Here is a 17,878-nt window from a genome sequence, read left to right on the forward strand (position 1 = left end):
CACCAGTAGGGAAAGTGTTCAAAGTGTTTTGTAGGCCTTCCTCTGGATGAGCACAGACTATGATATCATCAATGTATTGCAATTCTATAACAGAAGTTGTTGTGAATTTACTTTTGGCTTTCAGCCTGTCAATGTTCTTCCTTAATGCCTTAAGTTAAGAGTTTATTTGGCTTAAGGGGCAAATCAGCCTTATATGTGGCTCAAAAATACCATTTTCCTCCCACCCGCCATCATGCGCAAAACACGACGCTGCAACATTATGGTTCAAAGCTTTACATTTATAGAGAACTCTGTTTTTTCCCCCAAAAAATATACACAGTCTATATACAAGTTTCCCTTGAGTTTCATATCATTGCGTTCCCTTTTATTTCCATTAGACGAGGCAGAAAAACGCCTAAATTCGGGGATTTTTTCTTTGCAATGGCTTTCCTTGAAAACGCTGCAATAAAGAATTTAATGCCACTGCTTCTTGGGAACCCAATGGAGTTTTTCAACAGAGGCTGGATGGCCATCCGGCGGGAGGGATCGGATTGTGCTTTTCTCCTTGGAAGAAGGGAATTAGAATATTGGATCGTAGGATCCTATGCTTTGGAAACTTGCAGAGAAGGAACATTGGCACATGGGATCCTAGGGTTGGATGACCTTTGGGGTCCCTTCCAGCCCTATTATTATTATTATTATTATTATTATTATTATTATTATTATTATTACTACTACTACTATGTTATATTATTATGTGGTTGTTGTTATTGTTGTTGTTGTTGTTATTATTATTATTATTATTATTATTATTATTATTATTATTATTATTATTATTTATCTATACCCCGCTTTATCATAGCATCCTATATTTTAGAAACTTGCAGAGAAGGAACATTCCTTCATAGGACCCTAGAGCCAGATGGCCATCTGTCGGGAGGGCTTTGATTGTGTCTTTCCCCACGGCAGAAGGGAGTTTGAACATTGGATCATAGGCTCCTGTGTTTAGAAACCCTGCAGGGAAGGGATATAGGACCCTAGGGTTGGATGGCCATCTGTAGGGAGGGCTTGGAGGCGTGTTGGGGGATTCTGGGATCGGTAGTCCAAAAATAAGAGCCTTCTCACAATCAAAGCACTCCCGGAATATGGCCACCCTGCCATTGTAATAATAATAATAATAATAATAATAGCAACCTCAGGGGCCATCTAGTTCAACCTCCTTCTGCCGTGCAGGAAAAGCACAATCAAAGCACTCCCGGAAGATGGCCATCCAGTCTTTGCAATCGTAGTAGTAGTAGTAATAATAATAATAACAACAAAACAGTAATAGGGGCAACCCCAGAGGCCATCTAGTCCATCCTCCTTTTGCCATGCAAGAAAGGAACAATCAAAGCACTCCCGACAGATGGCCACCCAGCCTTTGCAATGATAAAAATAGCAACATAATAGTAATGGGGTCAAACCCAGAGGCCATCTAGTCCATCCTCCTTCTGTCATGCAGGAAAAGCACAGTCAAAGCACTCCAGACAGATGGCCACCCAGTCACTGTAGTAGCAATAATAATAATAATAATAATTATTATTATTATTATTATTATTATTATTATAGGGGCAACCCCAGAGCCCATCTAGTCCATCCTCTTTCTGCTGTGCAGGAAAAGCACAATCAAAGCACTCCTGGCAGATGGCCATCCATTCTTTGCAATAGTAGCAATAGTAGAAATAATAATATGAAGAACAACAACAAAATAGTACCGTAGTAGGGGCAACCCCAGGGGCCATCTAGTCCATTCTCTTTCTGTGATGCAGAAAAAGCACAATCAAAGCACTCTTGGCAGATGGCCACCCAGCCATTGTAATATTAATATTAATAATAATAATAATAATAATAATGACAACCCCAGAGACTTTCTATTGCTTCCTCCTTCTGCCACACACGAGAAGCACAATTAAAGCACTCCTGGCAGATGGCCACCCAGCCTTTGCAATGATAATAATGATAACGTAATAGTAATAGGGGCAACCCCAGGGGCCATCTAGTCCATCCTCTCTCTGTGATGCAGAAAAAGCACAATCAAAGCACTCCAGACAGATGGCCACCCAGCCATTGTAATAATAATAATAATAATAATAATAATAATAATAATAATAATAATAATAATAATAGGGACAACCCCAGAGACTTTCTATTCCTTCCTCCTTCTGCCACACAGGAAAAGCACAATCAAAGCACTCCTAGCAGATGGGAGTTGTAGTTTGGTGAGGGGGAAGTCACTGCTTGGTAGATTAGTATTAATTCATCTATATCCCACTTCATCTCTCCCGAAGGATAAAGCTAAAGGACATGTCAAACTACAACTCCCAGGGTTCTATAGCATAAATCCATGGCAATTAAAAGTGGTCTCAAACAGGATTAAGGCTACAGTGTAGACACACCTAAGGAGAGCAACAGAACGCCCTTCGTAGCATAAGGCGGACCTGGAGTCTACACTGCCATGTAATCCAGTTTCTGATCCGGCTTTGAACCGGATTAGATGAGTCTATACTGCCATATAATCCAGTTTCTGATCTGGCTCTGAACTGGATTAGATGAGTGTACACTGCCATGTAATGCGGTTTCTGATCCATCTTGAACTGGATTAGATTAGTCTGAACTACCATATAATTCAGTTTCTGATCCGGCTTTGAACTGCATTAGATGAGTCTACATTGGCATGTAATCCAGTTTCTGATCCACCTTGAACTGGATTAGATGAGTCTACACCGCCATATAATCCAGTTTCTGATCTGGGTTGGAACTGGATAAAATGAGTTTACACCGCCATATAATCCAGATTCTGATCCAGCTCTGAACTGGATTAGATGATTTTACACTGCCATATAATCCAGATTCTGATCCCGCTCTGAACTGGATTAGATGATTTTACACTGCCATATAATCCAGATTCTGATCCAGCTCTGAACTGGATTAGATGATTTTACACTGCCATATAATCCAGATTCTGATCCAGCTCTGAACTGGATTAGATGATTTTACACTGCCATATAATCCAGATTCTGATCCAGCTCTGAACTGGATTAGATGAGTCTACACTGCCGTATAATCCAGATTCTGATCCAGCTCTGAACTGGATTAGATGAGTCTACACTGCCGTATAATCCGGTCCAAAGCAGATGATAATATGGGATCGGGAACCGGATTACATGGCGGTACCATGGCTTCAAAGTCAGAGGAGAGGTCGTCTGGCTCTGGGTTCTAGGATTGGAAGGGATCCCCAAAGGGCATCTAGTCTAACCCCTTCTGCTGTTAAAGAAGACACAGTGAAAGCCCTCTCAACAGATGGCCATCCAGCCTCAGCAGTGCCAAGCATTGCATCCCGTCTCCAAAACAGGCCCCACTCTTTGGATAGTGGCTTCAAGGCTGGTTTCATTATGGCTTTGGAGAAACACAACCAGCCCTGCCTTGAAAATAAATAGCAGCTCGATTCCTATCTAATAAACAAATACACAACGGCAACACACCCGTTTGCTCTCTTTGGCATCTCAGTTGGGTTCGGCAGTCGGCACATTGTTTGGCTATTTCTGCCGAGTCATGAGCTCCAGTTAAGGCACACGTACTGTAAATATAAGGCCCCGTTTCCTTAAAGGATGAGAAGCAAGATGTATATGACGAGGTCGGGACGCAGCGCATAGAAGTGCAAACTAAAACACCGCAAAATAATAATAATAATAATAATACGCACAGGTTGCAAAAGCGGAACGCTCCCGGGAAACTGCACAGAGTGGTTTCCAGACAGCCATCGTTGGGAACATAAAGGTTGCATTTTGGCAATGTGCACGATTGCCAAACATGATGTGCAATTAATTGGTACAATGCGCAACCGGTAGCCTATTAATTGCTATGCAAAGGATTGGGTTCCCAAGAATATAAAAGGAGGCAGGACGGACGGAAAGCAAAACCAAGGCCCTCCTTGCAAAATGTCACATATTGAAAGGCAACTCGGCTTCATTGCAAGAACTCAGCTGGGTGGCCTTTTTTGGGAAACTTCACCTAACAGTGAATGGAGATAGGGGCACTTCGGGTGCATCTACACTGCAGAATTAACACAGTTTGATACCACTTTGAGCGTCCAAGCTCAATGCTATGGGATCCTGGGAACGGGCAAAGTCCCAGCCTTCTTTGGCAGGAAAAAGGCCTTGTAAAACTACAGCTCCCAGGATTCCATAGCATTGAAAAGTGGTGCAAAACCGCATCAAATCCACCATGTGGATGCAATGGGAATAGATGCTGACGAGTCAGGAAAAAAACAGCAGCGAAGAAGAGGAAATATTACTAAAATTTGGAAAAAAATTAACCAAGAGGAGAAGAACATTTGGAACAAGGCAATTGTGTTAATGAGAACTGTGCCCTCCAAACGCCTGCATTTGCAAACAGGCAAGTGTTTCTCATTCCTTTTTATGTTACTTCCAAGCAGTTCTCTATAGATTATTTTCTTCCCCGAATGTATCTGTTATCCCCAAACAAAGCAATGCGTAGTAAACAATTGCAGGATTCGCGACTATTTGGTTCCTTTGTGTGAAAGTTATGGCGGAAATTATGGCTTGCAGTTATTTTGGAGAAATGGTGCGAAATGGCTTTCCAAATCTATTTGGACTACAAATCCTATCATGCATGATTCCAATAGTAAACAATTGCAGGATTTGTAACGATTTGGTTCCCTAGCATGAAAGTTATGGCGGAAATTATTCCTTGTAGTTATTTTGGAGAAATTGTGGAAATGGCTTTCCAAATCTTTTTGGACTACAAATCCCATCATGCATGATTCTAATAGTAAACAATTTCAGGATTTGCAACGATTTGGTTTCCTTGCATAATAGTTATGGTAGAAATTACGGTTTGCAATTATTTTGGAGAAATTGTGCAAAACGGCTTTCCAAATCTATTTGGACTACAAATTCCATCATGCATGATTCTAATAGTAAACAATTGCAGGATTTGCAACGATTTGGTTTCCTTGCATAATAGTTATGGTAGAAATTACGGTTTGCAATTATTTTGGAGAAATTGTGCAAAACGGCTTTCCAAATCTATTTGGACTACAAATCCCATTATGCATAATTCCAATAGTAATACATTTCAGGATTTGCAATGATTTGGTTTCCTAGCATAAAAGTTATGGCGGAAATTATGGCTTGCAGTTATTTTGGAGAAATGGTGCGAAACGGCTTTCCAAATCTATTTGGACTACAAATCCCATCATGCATGATTCCAATAGTAAACAATTTCAGGATTTGCAACGATTTGGTTTCCTAGCGTGAAAGTTAAGGCAGAAATTATGGCTTGCAGTTATTTTGGAGAAATTTTGCGAAATGGCTTTCCAAATCTATTTGTACTACAAATTCCATCATGCATGATTCCAATAGTAATACATTTCAGGATTTGCAATGATTTGGTTTCCTAGCGTGAAAGTTATGGCGGAAATTATTCCTTGTAGTTATTTTGGAGAAATGGTGCGAAACGGCTTTCCAAATCTATTTGGATTACAAATCCCATCATGCATGATTCCAATAGTAAACAATTGCAGATTCGTGGCCATTTGGGGAAGATCGCCGTCGATAAACCCTGACGCCTTTTGTGCATTCGGCCGGAGAGGAAAACCAAGCCGGTGACGGGTCAAACGGAGCCTTGTTGTTGGTGTGAAAGGGTCGGTGTAGAAGGGTCACCCGCCCTGCAACCCCTCACCACCACCAAGAACAACAACCGGACAATTCACCTGCAGGGACAAGTCTAAACCTCGGGGTGCGAGTCCTCCGAGAAGGCCGCTCCAAAAGCAAAAGCATCCTTGCACACACACGGAGACGGCACGGATCGGCTTGGTTCTTTGGGCGCATCCAAATATCTTGGCCAGACCCAACTGGAAGGGGCAAAGCTGGTTCCTTTCGGCAACGAGTCCCAACAGTCTTGCCGGAGTCCGAGGTCCGAAGAGAGTCCTCCTCCGGGGTCCGAGCCGTGCTGCCCTTCAACCAGAGAGCAGGAGCGGACAAAGTCAACGGAGCATCAAGCGGAGGAGCCAAGGCGGGCGGGCGGGCGGGCGGGCTAGTCCTGTTTCCCGAAGGTCTCTTTCGGGATGAGCGTCCGGAAGGGACGGTCCCAGAAGGTGCTGGTGATGCCGAAGCCTGGGGCGGAGAGAAGAGCGCAACCGGCAGAAAGCATGAGGCAAAGCTTCAGACGTCCGTTTCGGAATTCGGAGATCTACGAGACCCCCTCTGAAGCATTACAAAACGTTTCAAGCTGAGTTTCCTTCAATGGAACATACTCCATAATTATTATCTAGGGTGGGAGGGTTTCATTGATAACAGCAGATGGAAGCTATTTTTCCTTGTTAGCCAATCACATGGCTTTGCTATTTTTCCTCATCAGCCAATCACGGCTTTGATGTATTTTCCTAATCAGCTGATCACACGGCTTTGCTGTTTTTTCCTCATCAGCCAATTACGGCTTGGATGTATTTTCCTAATCAGTCAATCACATTGCTTTGCTACTTTTCCTCATCAGCCAATTACACGGCTTTGCTGTTTTTTTCCTGATCAGCCAATCATGCCTTTGCTGCTTTTCCTAATCAGCCAATCATACGTCTTTGCTGTTTTCTCCTAATCAGCCAATCACATGGCTTTGCTGCTTTTCCTAATCAGCCAATCACACGGCTTTGCTGTTTTCTCCTAATCAGCCAATCACATGGCTTTGCTGTTTTTTCCTAATCAGCCAATCACACGGCTTTGCTGTTTTCTCCTAATCAGCCAATGCCATGACTTTACTTTTTTCCTTGTTAGGCAATCACATGGCTTTGCTGTTTTTTCCTAATCAATCATATGGATTTGCTGTTTTTTCCTACTCAACCAATCACATGGCTTTACTTTTTTCCCCTTGTCAGCCAATCACATGGCTTTGCTCTTTTTCCCTTGTCAGCTAATCACACAACTTTCTGCAAATCTAGACTCCTTCCCTCAGCATCTTGTAGTTTCCCAAAAATGATTTTAATTGTAATTATATATTATTATTTAAATCTATTATTAATATTATTACATAGTGTTACATAGCGCAATATATTGTCGTCGCCCCCAAAGCGCCCTCCGCCTCCAAGGCGTTACCTGCTTTCTGGTGTTCGAAGTGGTGCTTCACGTGGTAGGATTTCAGCCGGTAGAGGTAGGTGCCTTTCTTGGGCGACCCGTAATGCAGGTAATAGTGCATCATGTCATAGGTGACGTAGCCAAAGAGGCCCCCCGTGAAGAGGGAGACCCCAAACGCCTCGGGGAAAACCGTGTTGGCGAAAACGTAGAAGAAGGCAATGACCAGGAACGCTGGGACCGGAGGGAAGACCAGGCGGGAATCGTCAAACGGAGACTGGAAGGCAATCAGAAGGGAAGAAGCAAGAAGTAAACGAAAGGAATATCCCACGAGTAGAGAGCCAGAAAAGTTTGGAAGTCGTGTTGTTTTTATTTATTTATATTTTATTGTATTATGTAGGCTGGGAGGGGACTGATGTGATTGACACGGCAGCTGCACGCTGCTTTTTTCCTTGTCAGCCAATCACACAACTTTGCTATTTTTTCCTTGTCAGCCAATAATAATAATAATAATAATAAGATCTCAGCCGGCATTTGGAAACCATAGACATTGACAAAATTACGATCTGCCAACTGCAAAAGGCCACCCTGCTGGGATCTGCACGCATCATCCGAAAATACATCACACAGTCCTAGACACTTGGGAAGTGTTTGACTTGTGGTTTTGTGAAACGAAATCCAGCATGTCTATCTTGTTTGCTGTGTCATACAACATCGTTGTGTCAATAATAATAATAATAATAATAATAATAATAATAATAATAATATCTGCCTAGAAGATCAGGGGGCAGAGGACTCTTACAAGTAAAACAAGCAGTCAAAGAAGAAGAACATGCCCTGGCAGAATATGTCAAGCAAAGTGAAGTCAAGGCTTTGATTGAAGTCAAAAATCAGAAACTCCTCAAAACACAGCAGACAAAGAATCAGTACAAGAAAACCGCACTACAAACTAGAGCTGACAAGTCACGAACCAAGGAACATGAAAGGCACTGCAGACTAATTCAGCCCAATATCTATATATTTATATCTATCTGGCTAGATTCACACTTCAAAAATGTCCCTGTTCAACTAAAGAACAAACCTGCAGAACCTGTTTTGGGGACGGCCTGTACTGCACTAATAAAATAAAATCTCAGGTCGCACGATAATAATAACGGGAGCGGTAACTCATCCCTTTTGCAATCCGTGCTGATGTCTGGATTTGTTTGTGGCTAAACCACCAAAATTGGGCAGCTGATCAAGGTCGACTCAACCTTTCTTCAGCCTGGGAACGTGGGAAATGGCCGCGATAAGGATGCCTCAGAGCATGGGAAGAGTGCCACTCCCTGCTAATAACGCTATCTAACACGATTTTTGTCCCTGGGTTATTAATGTTGTTTCCTAATTAGTTGTATCATAAAAACATGGGGGAAAGTGCATTAAACTGCCAAAACTTTGTCTTTGCAGGAGGGACATAATCGCAAATAAAATTGGGGAAAGGGGACATCCCTGCCTTGTACTTCATGTTATATTTATTTTTCCCGTTAACCCATCATTCACCATAACTTGGGCATAATTTTTTGAATATAATTTACCGATTAGGTTCCTAAATTTTTCTCCAAATCCAAATTTGTCTAGTATCATTTTCATTATCTGCAGGAGACACCGTCAAAAGCCTTATAAATATCCAAAGCTAATATTCCAGCCACTAAATTCCTTTTTTTAATACTATGAATTATGTTTAATACCCTGCCCATAAAATTTGACATTTACCTTCCTCCTATAAATCCACATTGATTCTCCTTGATATATTTATATATAAATTTATTCATCCTTTTAGCCATTATGGCACTTAATATTTCCGCGTCTTGATTGTAATGGAACTGTTAGCTAATGTAATAAAAGAAGAGAGTAGGATAAAAGGAATAGGAAGAGAAATACAAAATAAATCTGTTTGTAGATGATACCCTCTTATCAATGGAACAGCTCTAGTTTTCCAATTAATCCCTCATTGAGTCTTAACCAGTTCAACAAAAATGAAATTTCTGGAGTAGTACAACTACTTTCAAAGCAAACAGCTCACAATTAAACAGGAAATAACAGTTCCAAACCAGGAAAAGATAGGAATAGAAGAGAAATATAAAATAAATCTGTTTGCAGATGATACCCTCTTATCAATGAAACAGCTCTAGTTTTCCAATTAATCTCTCATTGAGACTCAATCAATTTAACAAAAACAAAGTTTCTGGAGTAGAACAACTATTTTCGAAGTAAGAAATAACACTTCTGCCTCCGGTTCCACATTTCCAGGTAGAGAAGGGATGCCCAGGAAATACACCAAGCTCATTAACAGAGTTATATGTACACAACGAACACACAATGCAGCAACAGTAGAAACTAGCAAATCAAGAATTAATGCAGTTTGACACCACTTTGACCGCCATGGCTCAATGCTATGTGGGAGATGTAGTTTGGTGAGCAGGCTGAAGAGTTTGTAAAACTGAAAGCGGTTCAAAGTGGCGTCAAACCACATTCATTCCACACCCTAAGTCAGGCTTATCAATTGCACTGAGTTTAAGCTTTTAGCAAATTGTTGCCTCACATTAATAAAAAGATGCCCACGATAATATTCTAGGAATGTGCATGCGCTGACAAGTTGAACGTGCTTCGTACGAATCGGGGCAGCGGAATCCCACACAGGGATCAAATAAACGCTTTTCTTTGTGTGAAAGCAGGAGAAAAAATCATTTCAGCTATTCACAGCTGGACGTTTTGGACTTCAACTCCCACCATTCCTAACAGCCTCGGGTTCCTTCCTTTCCCCCTGTTTTTATGATAGAGCCAATTAGGAAATGATATTTAATGTGCTGTTGAAGGCTTTCATGGCCGGAATCACTGGGTTGTTGTGAGTTTTCCAGGCAGTGTGGCCATGTTCCAGAAGCAGCATTCTCTCCTGACGTTTCTATGGCAGGCATCCTCAGTGCATGTGGATAATTTCAACAGAAAGGAGGAAACCATGAAAATGAACAAAATCCGGCTCCCAGTATTTAAAAAAAACTCCAAAATCAGGACAGTAAATAAAGAACAACACTGAGAAAACAAAGGAATTCCAGACATGGATCAATCAGGGGCGGCTAACGACTCTGAACAAAGGATTCCCACAGGCTAGGATGTGAAGATTCGAAGGCCATTTAACGCTAATCAAAGTGATTTTTTAAAACATCCACACTGGCCTCCAAAAGACAAGAGTCCTTTCTCCCACCCTGGACTTTCCACAGATATATACAATATGTCGTATAAACCTTCCTTGCTTAGTTTTTCCAATATACCTCCCAATCTCTGAGGATGCCCGCCACAGATGTGGGCAAAACGTCAGGAGAGAATGCTTCTGGAACATGGGCATAACACTTAGAAAACTCACAACAACCCAATGTTAAATTGGTTGAGACTAGAGGTGTTCCATCGATAAGAAGGTATCATCTGCAAACAGATTTATTTTATATTTCTCTTTTATTTCTATCTGTTCCTGGTTTGAAAGTGTTATTTCCTGTTAACACCCAGGAGCAATGGTTACAGGGCGATATCTGGGTTGAAACAAGCTGCCTCTATCCACCTCGATATCAGTCTTTTAGGTTTGTATGCTCTCAAAGTAGTGTTGCAGGCAAAACACAGCCGTGTTTTAACTCAGAAAGCAGATATCTATGTATACAGTAGAGTCTCACTAATCCAAGCCTTGCTTATCCAAGCCTCTGGATAATCCAAGCCATTTTTGTAGTCCATGTTTCCAATATATCATGATATTTTGGTGCTAAATTCGTAAATACAGTAATTACATCATAACATTACTGCGTATTGAACTACCTTTTCTGTCCAATTTGTTGTATAACAGGATGTTTTGGTGCTTAATTTGTAAAATCATAACCTAATTTGATGTTTAATAGGCTTTTCCTTAATCCCTCCTTATTATCCAAGTTATTCGCTTATCCAAGCTTCTGCCGGCCCGTTTAGCTTGGATAAGTGACTCTACTGTACTTGTAAATAAAGTATTTAGCCGCCCTGAGTCCCCTCGGGTGAGAAGGGCGGGGTATAAATGTTGTAAATAAATAATAAATAATAAACTAATTACCACTGGATCGGCTGACAGCTATGCAGTTTGATTTGTTCGTGCTACTAAGCAGATGCTGGGTGGTCGAGCGGAGGGGAGAATTGAGACGGATGGCTGTTAGTGTCTCAATTTATCCACCTCACATCCGTCACCCACTTCAACAAGCAGATTCAGGAAACGCCAGTTCCGTCTTTCGGGAATTACCTTGTGATGCTGCCCATGGAGCAGGAAATGGATGGTGATCAGGTAGTAGTTGCTGGCGGGCGGCTTCATGTGGAAGATGAAGCGGTGGATGAAGTATTCCAGGAAGGACCAGATGCCCATGCCCAGCACAAAGAGCAGCGGGAAGCAGTACGGGTGGACGGGGATGGAGTAGGCTGCGGAGGAGGAGGGAAGGAGACCCAGTTACCACACCGGCACACGGAGAAGGTCAGGAAAAGCCATTTGGACACCAAAAGCACATGCGTTCAAACTGGCATTCTACTCCAATGAGGGCCAACTCAGCGAGGCATGACGACAACAGTCATTTCCAAATTATATAGTCAGAGGTAATAATATAACAATAATAACGATAAATATAATAATAACATCATTATTCATAACTAGCTGTGCCCGGCCACGCGTTGCTGTGGCAAAGGGGTGGTGGTACTGGTTAAAAGTTGTTGTGGAATTTTTATTTGACGTTATTTGTATTTTTTTTAATTAATTGTATTGTAACTTATATTTTTTATTTATTATATTTTATTATTTTGTTGTATTGTTTTTAGTTATTTTGTTATAGTATTTGATTGTATTAATTTTTTAGTGTTTTTTTATTATTTTTATTGTATTATTTGTATTTATTTTATTTTTTTATTATTTTATTAACACTGGGCTGAGTGGGTTGCTAGGAGACCAAGTGGGCGGAGCTTAGCCTTCTAAGTGGCAGCAATTGGATAAAAACAATTATTTCTCTCCCTCTAATTAGGACTTTATTTTTCTTTGCTTTTTGTTGTATCAACCTAGAGCCGTGGATGATGGGTTGTGTTGTCAAATTTCGAGGTTGGGGGGTTTGTAGTTTTGTTGTTTTGTGGGTCGCCGTGATCCCATCACTCTTTTATATATATAGATATAGGAGCCCCGGTGGCAAAGTGTGTTCAAGCGCTGAGCTGCTGAACTTGCAGACTGAAAGGTCCCAGGTTCAAATCCCAGGAGCAGAATGAGTGCCCGCTGTTAGCTCCAGCTTCTGCCAACCTAGCAGTTCGAAAACATGCAAATGTGAGTAGATCAATAGGTACCGCTCCGGCGGGAAGGTAACAGCGCTCCATGCAGTCATGCCGGCCACATAATATTGATAATTATAATACGTCAGACTATGGCGCAGCTGGTTAGTAGCCAGCTGCAATAAATCACTACTGACCAAGAGGTCATGAGTTCGAAGCCCGGGTCGGATTGAGCTCCTGACTGTTAACAGTCAAGGTCTAGTTTCCCCAAACTCCACCACTGTTCATATTTGGGCACTTTATCTATTTACGAATTTGTTACTCAGAATGTGAACCTTGCTTATCCACTATTGCAACCTCATTGTTTTTAATTCAATGTTTGAATTCTGTGTTGTGTTTTTTCGCCTATTGTGTATATTTTATTATTGGTTTTTGTTGTTTGTTGTCCTTTGATGTTTCATATTTTATCATTGCTTGTATTTTGATTTTGCTGTAAGCCGCCCTGAGTCCCCTTTGGGGGAGATGGAGGCGGGATATAAATAAACTTATCACTATTATTATTATTATTATTATTATTATTATTATTATTATTATTATTATTGAGTTTTCATGCCGAATTTGGTCCAGATCCATGATAGTTTGAGTCCGCAGTGCTCTCTGGATGTAGGTCAACTACAACTCCCAAACTTAAGCTCAAATTTGGGCGTATCGGGTATTTGTACCAAATGTGGTCCAGAGTGAATGAAAATACATCCTGCACATCAGATACTGACATTACCATTCACAACAGTGGCAAAATGACAGTTGTGAAGTTGCAACGGAAATAATTTTATGGTTGGGGGGTCACCACCACATGAGGAACTGCATTAAGGGGTGGAGGCATTCGGACGGTTGGGAACCACTGGTGTAATGGCACACCGGTAACTCAGCTGTTAGACTGAAAAACCATGAAGTAATTTTATGGTTGGGGCTCACCACAACATGAGGAGCTGCATTAAGGGGTGGCGCGATTAGGACGGTTGGGAACCACTGATGTAATGGCACACCAGTAACTCAGCTGTTAGACTGAAAAACCATAAAATAATTTTATGGTTGGGGTTCACCACAACATGAGGAACTGCATTAAGGGGTCGCGGCATTCGGACGGTTGAGAACCACTGAAGTAATGGCACACCGGTAACTCAGCTGTTAGACTGAAAAACCATGAAGTAATTTTATGGTTGGGGTTCACCACAACATGAGGAACTGCATTAAGGGGTCGCGGCATTCGGACGGTTGAGAACCACTGATGCAATGGCACACTGGTAACTCAGCTGTTAGACTGAAAACCCATAAAATAATTTTATGGTTGGGGCTCACCACAACATGAGGAGCTGCATTAAGGGGTGACGGCATTCGGATGGTTGGAAACCACTGCCCAAGAGAAACCATGTGCTTGCATTGAGTTCCCGGCTGTGAAGAGCATGGGCAGCCTTCCTTGCGCTTGGTACAGCGTGGTGGCACCACCCACGGCCACGGACCACGTTCCAGCCGAGAACAAGGGACAGAGGCGGCCAGCGGCAGGTGCCCGGCGGAGAGACAACCGGGCGAGAGGCCGAACGCGTTGGCCGGGCACAAGCCCTCCTCTGTGTCGCAGCCGGACAATGGCCGCTTTCTCTCTCTCTCTCTCTCTCTCCCCGCAAGCAGAAACCTCCCCGTCACCCTGGCTCGGCCTGAACATCTCCACCATGCAACACGCATTCCTCTCTCTGGGTGAACAACGTCGTTCCCTAATTGGTTCCATCACAAAAAATATGAGAAAAGTTCGTCAAACTCTTTGCAGGAGGGACACTCTGCAGCACATTTTGCTCTATGTGTCGTCAAAGGATTTCAAAGCCTGAAATACTGGGTTGTGGTGAGTTTTCCAGGCTGTCTAACTGTGCTGCAGAGGCATTTTCTCCTGACGTTTCGCCCACATCCATGGCAAGCATCCTCAGAGGTTGGGAGGTCTGTTGGAAAATAGCCAAGTGGGGTTTATAATTCCAATCTTTGAGTTGCTGTGAGTTTTCCAGACTGTCTGGCTGTGTTATGTAAGCATTCTCTCCTGACGTTTCACCCACATCTATGGCAGGCATCCTCAGAGTGATACAGTAGAGTCTCACTTATCCAATACTCGCTTATCCAGCGTTCTGGATTATCCAACGCATTTTTGTAGTCGATGTTTTCAATAAATCGTGATATTTTGGTGCTAAATTCGTAAATACAGCAATTACTACATAGCATTACTGCGTATTGAACTACTTTTTCTGTCAAATTTGTTGTCTAACATGATGTTTTGGTGCTTAATTTGTAAAATCATAACCTAATTTGATGTTTAATAGGCTTTTCCTTAATCCCTCCTTATTATCCAACATATTCGCTTATCCAAGCTTCTGCCGGCCCGTTTAGCTTGGATAAGTGAGACTCTACTGTATGTTTTCTGTTGGTAATTTTATGCTTTATGTTGGAAACCGCGCTGAGTCCCCTTGGGGAAATAGAGCGGTATATAAATAAAGTTATTTATTTATTTATTAGACTTGTATACCGCTACTCCCAGTTTGGCTCGGAGCGGTTTACAGAAATAAATTAAAACAATACAATTAGCTTTAAAATAACAATAAAAACAGACATAGCCCCGGGTTTTTCACCCATCGAAAGCTTGTCGGAAGCGAAAGGTTTTGCAGGCTTTCTGAAAGGCAAGTAGGTGTCAGATAATAATAATAATAAGAAGAAGAAGAAGAAGAAGTTTATTTATATCCCGCCTCCATCTCCCCCAAAGGGGACTCAGGGCGGCTTACAGCAAAATCAAAATACAAGCGATGATAAAATATAAAACATCAATAGTTTGAGTTTCAACTGGCAAGGCATTCCATAAATAAGGGGCAATATTGTTGTTGTTATTGTTGTTATTATTATTATTATTATTTTATTATGACACAGCAAACAAGATAGATATGCTGGATTTCGTTTCGCAAAACCACAGGTCGAACACTTCCCAAGTGTCTAGGACTGTGTGATGGGATTTTCTGCCCATCACCACCGGGACCACCTGTACTGGTTTCTGCCAGAGTCTTTGAAGTTCAATCTTGAGGTCCTGAAAGCGGCTGAGTTTTTCCTGTTGTTTTTCGTCAATGCGACTGTCACCTGGGATGGCAACATCCATGATGCAAACCTTTTTCTTTTCCACAACTGTGATGTCTGGTGTGTTGTGTTCCAGAACTTTGTCAGTCTGGATTCAGAAGTCCCACAGTATCTTTGCGTGCTCATTTTCCAGTACTTTTGCAGGTTTGTGATCCCACCAGTTCTTTGCTGCTGGCAGGTGGTACTTGAGGCATAAGTTCCAATGAATCATTTGGGCCACATAGTTGTGCCTCTGTTTGTAGTCTGTCTGTGCGATTTTCTTACAGCAGCTGAGGATATGATCCATGGTTTCGTCGGTTTCCTTGCACAGTCTGCATTTTGGGTCATTTTGGGTCATTTTGGGTTGTTGTTGTTGTTATTATTATTATTATTATTATTATTATTATTATTATTATTATCTTATACACATTAATTTCCTCGATTCTATTTTTGCTCCTATATATTCAAGCTTTCATACATGCATTCATAGTTTATATGTATGAAAGGCCTGTGAAGGTCTGGCAAATAGGTGTAATTATAAAATATATTCCTCGTTGAATATTTGGGCGGTTGATAATAGCAGACAAGGGAGTCGTGCCTGGAAGGAGCACCGAATGCAGAATCAGAGAAAGAACCACTCCTTTCGAAGTCAGGACCACACAATGAAACAGGAAACAACACTTTCAAACCAGGAACGGGGAAATTAGAATGTGATTGGCAGGGAGCGGCACTCTTCCCATGCTCAGACACACCCTTATCGTGACCGTTTCACACCTCCCAGACTGGCCTTGGTTCCACCACGAGCTTAGCCACACACGTTGGCAAACCTAAGCGTTGGCATGAATTACCAGGAACGGGGAAATTAGAATGTCACGAGCTTTGCCCGGCCACGCGTTGCTATGGCTTATGGGAATCCTTTGTTGGCCAGGTGGAATAGCAGTGAATAGCCTTGCAGTCTCAAAGCCTGGCCGTTTTCTGGAGTAGCTGGAGCTTTTTGTTGTATAAACGTAGAGGCATGGATGAGGGGTTGTGCTGCCAAGTTTAGTGTTTCTGGGATGTGTAGTTTTGTTGTTTTGTCCTCGGCCGAAATTTCATTACCCTTTTATATATATACATATACAGTAGAGTCTCAGTTATCCAACACTCACTTATCCAACTTATCCAACGCATTTTTGTAGTCAATGTTTTCAATATATCGTGATGTTTTGGTGCTAAATTCGTAAATACAGTAATTACTACATAGCATTAATGTGGAATGAACTACTTTTTCTGTCCAATTTGTTGTATAGCATGATGTTTTGGTGCTGAATTTGTAAAATCATAACCAAATTTGATGTTTAATAGGTTTTTTCTTGATCTCTCCTTATTATCCAACATATTCGCTTATCCAACGTTCTGTCGGCCCCTTTATGTTGGATAAGTGAGACTCTACTGTATACATTACCCTTTTATATATAGACTAGCTGTGCCCGGCCATGCGTTGCTGTGGCGAAGTTTGGTGGTCTGGGAAATAAAGTATTGAGGAATTGGTGGTAGTTAAGGTCAAGGCTAAAGGTTTTACCTGACATTAAGTCCAGTTGTGTCCGACTGCACACTGAAGTGGATTATATGGCAGTGTGGAGTCAAGATAATCCAAGATAATCCAGTTCAAAGCAGATAATATAAGATTCTAAATGGGTTCTATAGCTGAGTGGAAGGGCCTTGAGTCTACACTGCCATATAATCCAGTTCAAATCTGATAATCTGTATTTTATAGGCAGTGTGGAAGAGGCCTAAGTGAGGCCCAACTCTGCCTGTCCCCTGGGCTGAGTGGGTTGCTAGGAGACCAAGTGGGCGGAGCTTAGCCTTCTAACTGGCAGCAATTGGATAAAATTAGGACTTTATTTTTGTTTTCTTTTTGTTGTATGAACGTAGAGGCATGGATGAGGGGTTGTGCTGCCAAGTTTAGTGTTTCTGGGATGTGTACTTTGGTTGTTTTGTCCTAGGCCCAAATTTCATTCCCCTTTTATATATATAGACTAGCTGTGCCCGGCCACGCGTTGCTGTGGCGAAGTCTGGTGGTATGGGAAATAAAGTATTGAGGAAACAATTATTCCTCTCCCTCTAATTAGGACTTTATTTTTCTTTTCTTTTTGTTGTATCAACCTAGAGGCGTGGATGATGGGTTGTGTTGTCAAATTTCGAGGTTCGGGGGGCCTGTAGTTTTGTTGTTTTGTTGGTCGCCGTGATGCCATCACTCCTTTATATATATAGATTTGCAGGGCGAGGCACTCTTTCCATGCTCAGACTCACCCTTATCGCAACCGTTTCAGACCTTCCTAGACTGAAGGAAGGTCAACTCGACCTCGGTT

The 17,878-nt window shown here is 41.9% G+C and overlaps 1 protein-coding gene across 1 annotated transcript in view; it reads right to left on the bottom strand.

Annotated features, from left to right (window-relative positions):
• Nucleotides 1-257: 257 nt before the first annotated feature.
• fa2h (fatty acid 2-hydroxylase) overlaps nt 258-17,878 on the bottom strand; it is a 64,708-nt gene continuing 47,087 nt past the window's right edge. The window contains exons 5-7 of the mRNA XM_008123187.2: nt 11,392-11,564; nt 7,128-7,380; nt 258-6,155 (exon numbers count right to left, since the gene is read on the bottom strand). Coding sequence (XP_008121394.2) covers nt 6,076-6,155; nt 7,128-7,380; nt 11,392-11,564 — 506 coding nt within the window. The 3' untranslated portion in view covers nt 258-6,075. The remainder of the gene's footprint in view (nt 6,156-7,127; nt 7,381-11,391; nt 11,565-17,878) is intronic.

Source organism: Anolis carolinensis, unplaced genomic scaffold (assembly GCF_035594765.1).
Source record: "Anolis carolinensis isolate JA03-04 unplaced genomic scaffold, rAnoCar3.1.pri scaffold_9, whole genome shotgun sequence".
NCBI classification, from domain to species: domain Eukaryota; kingdom Metazoa; phylum Chordata; class Lepidosauria; order Squamata; family Dactyloidae; genus Anolis; species Anolis carolinensis.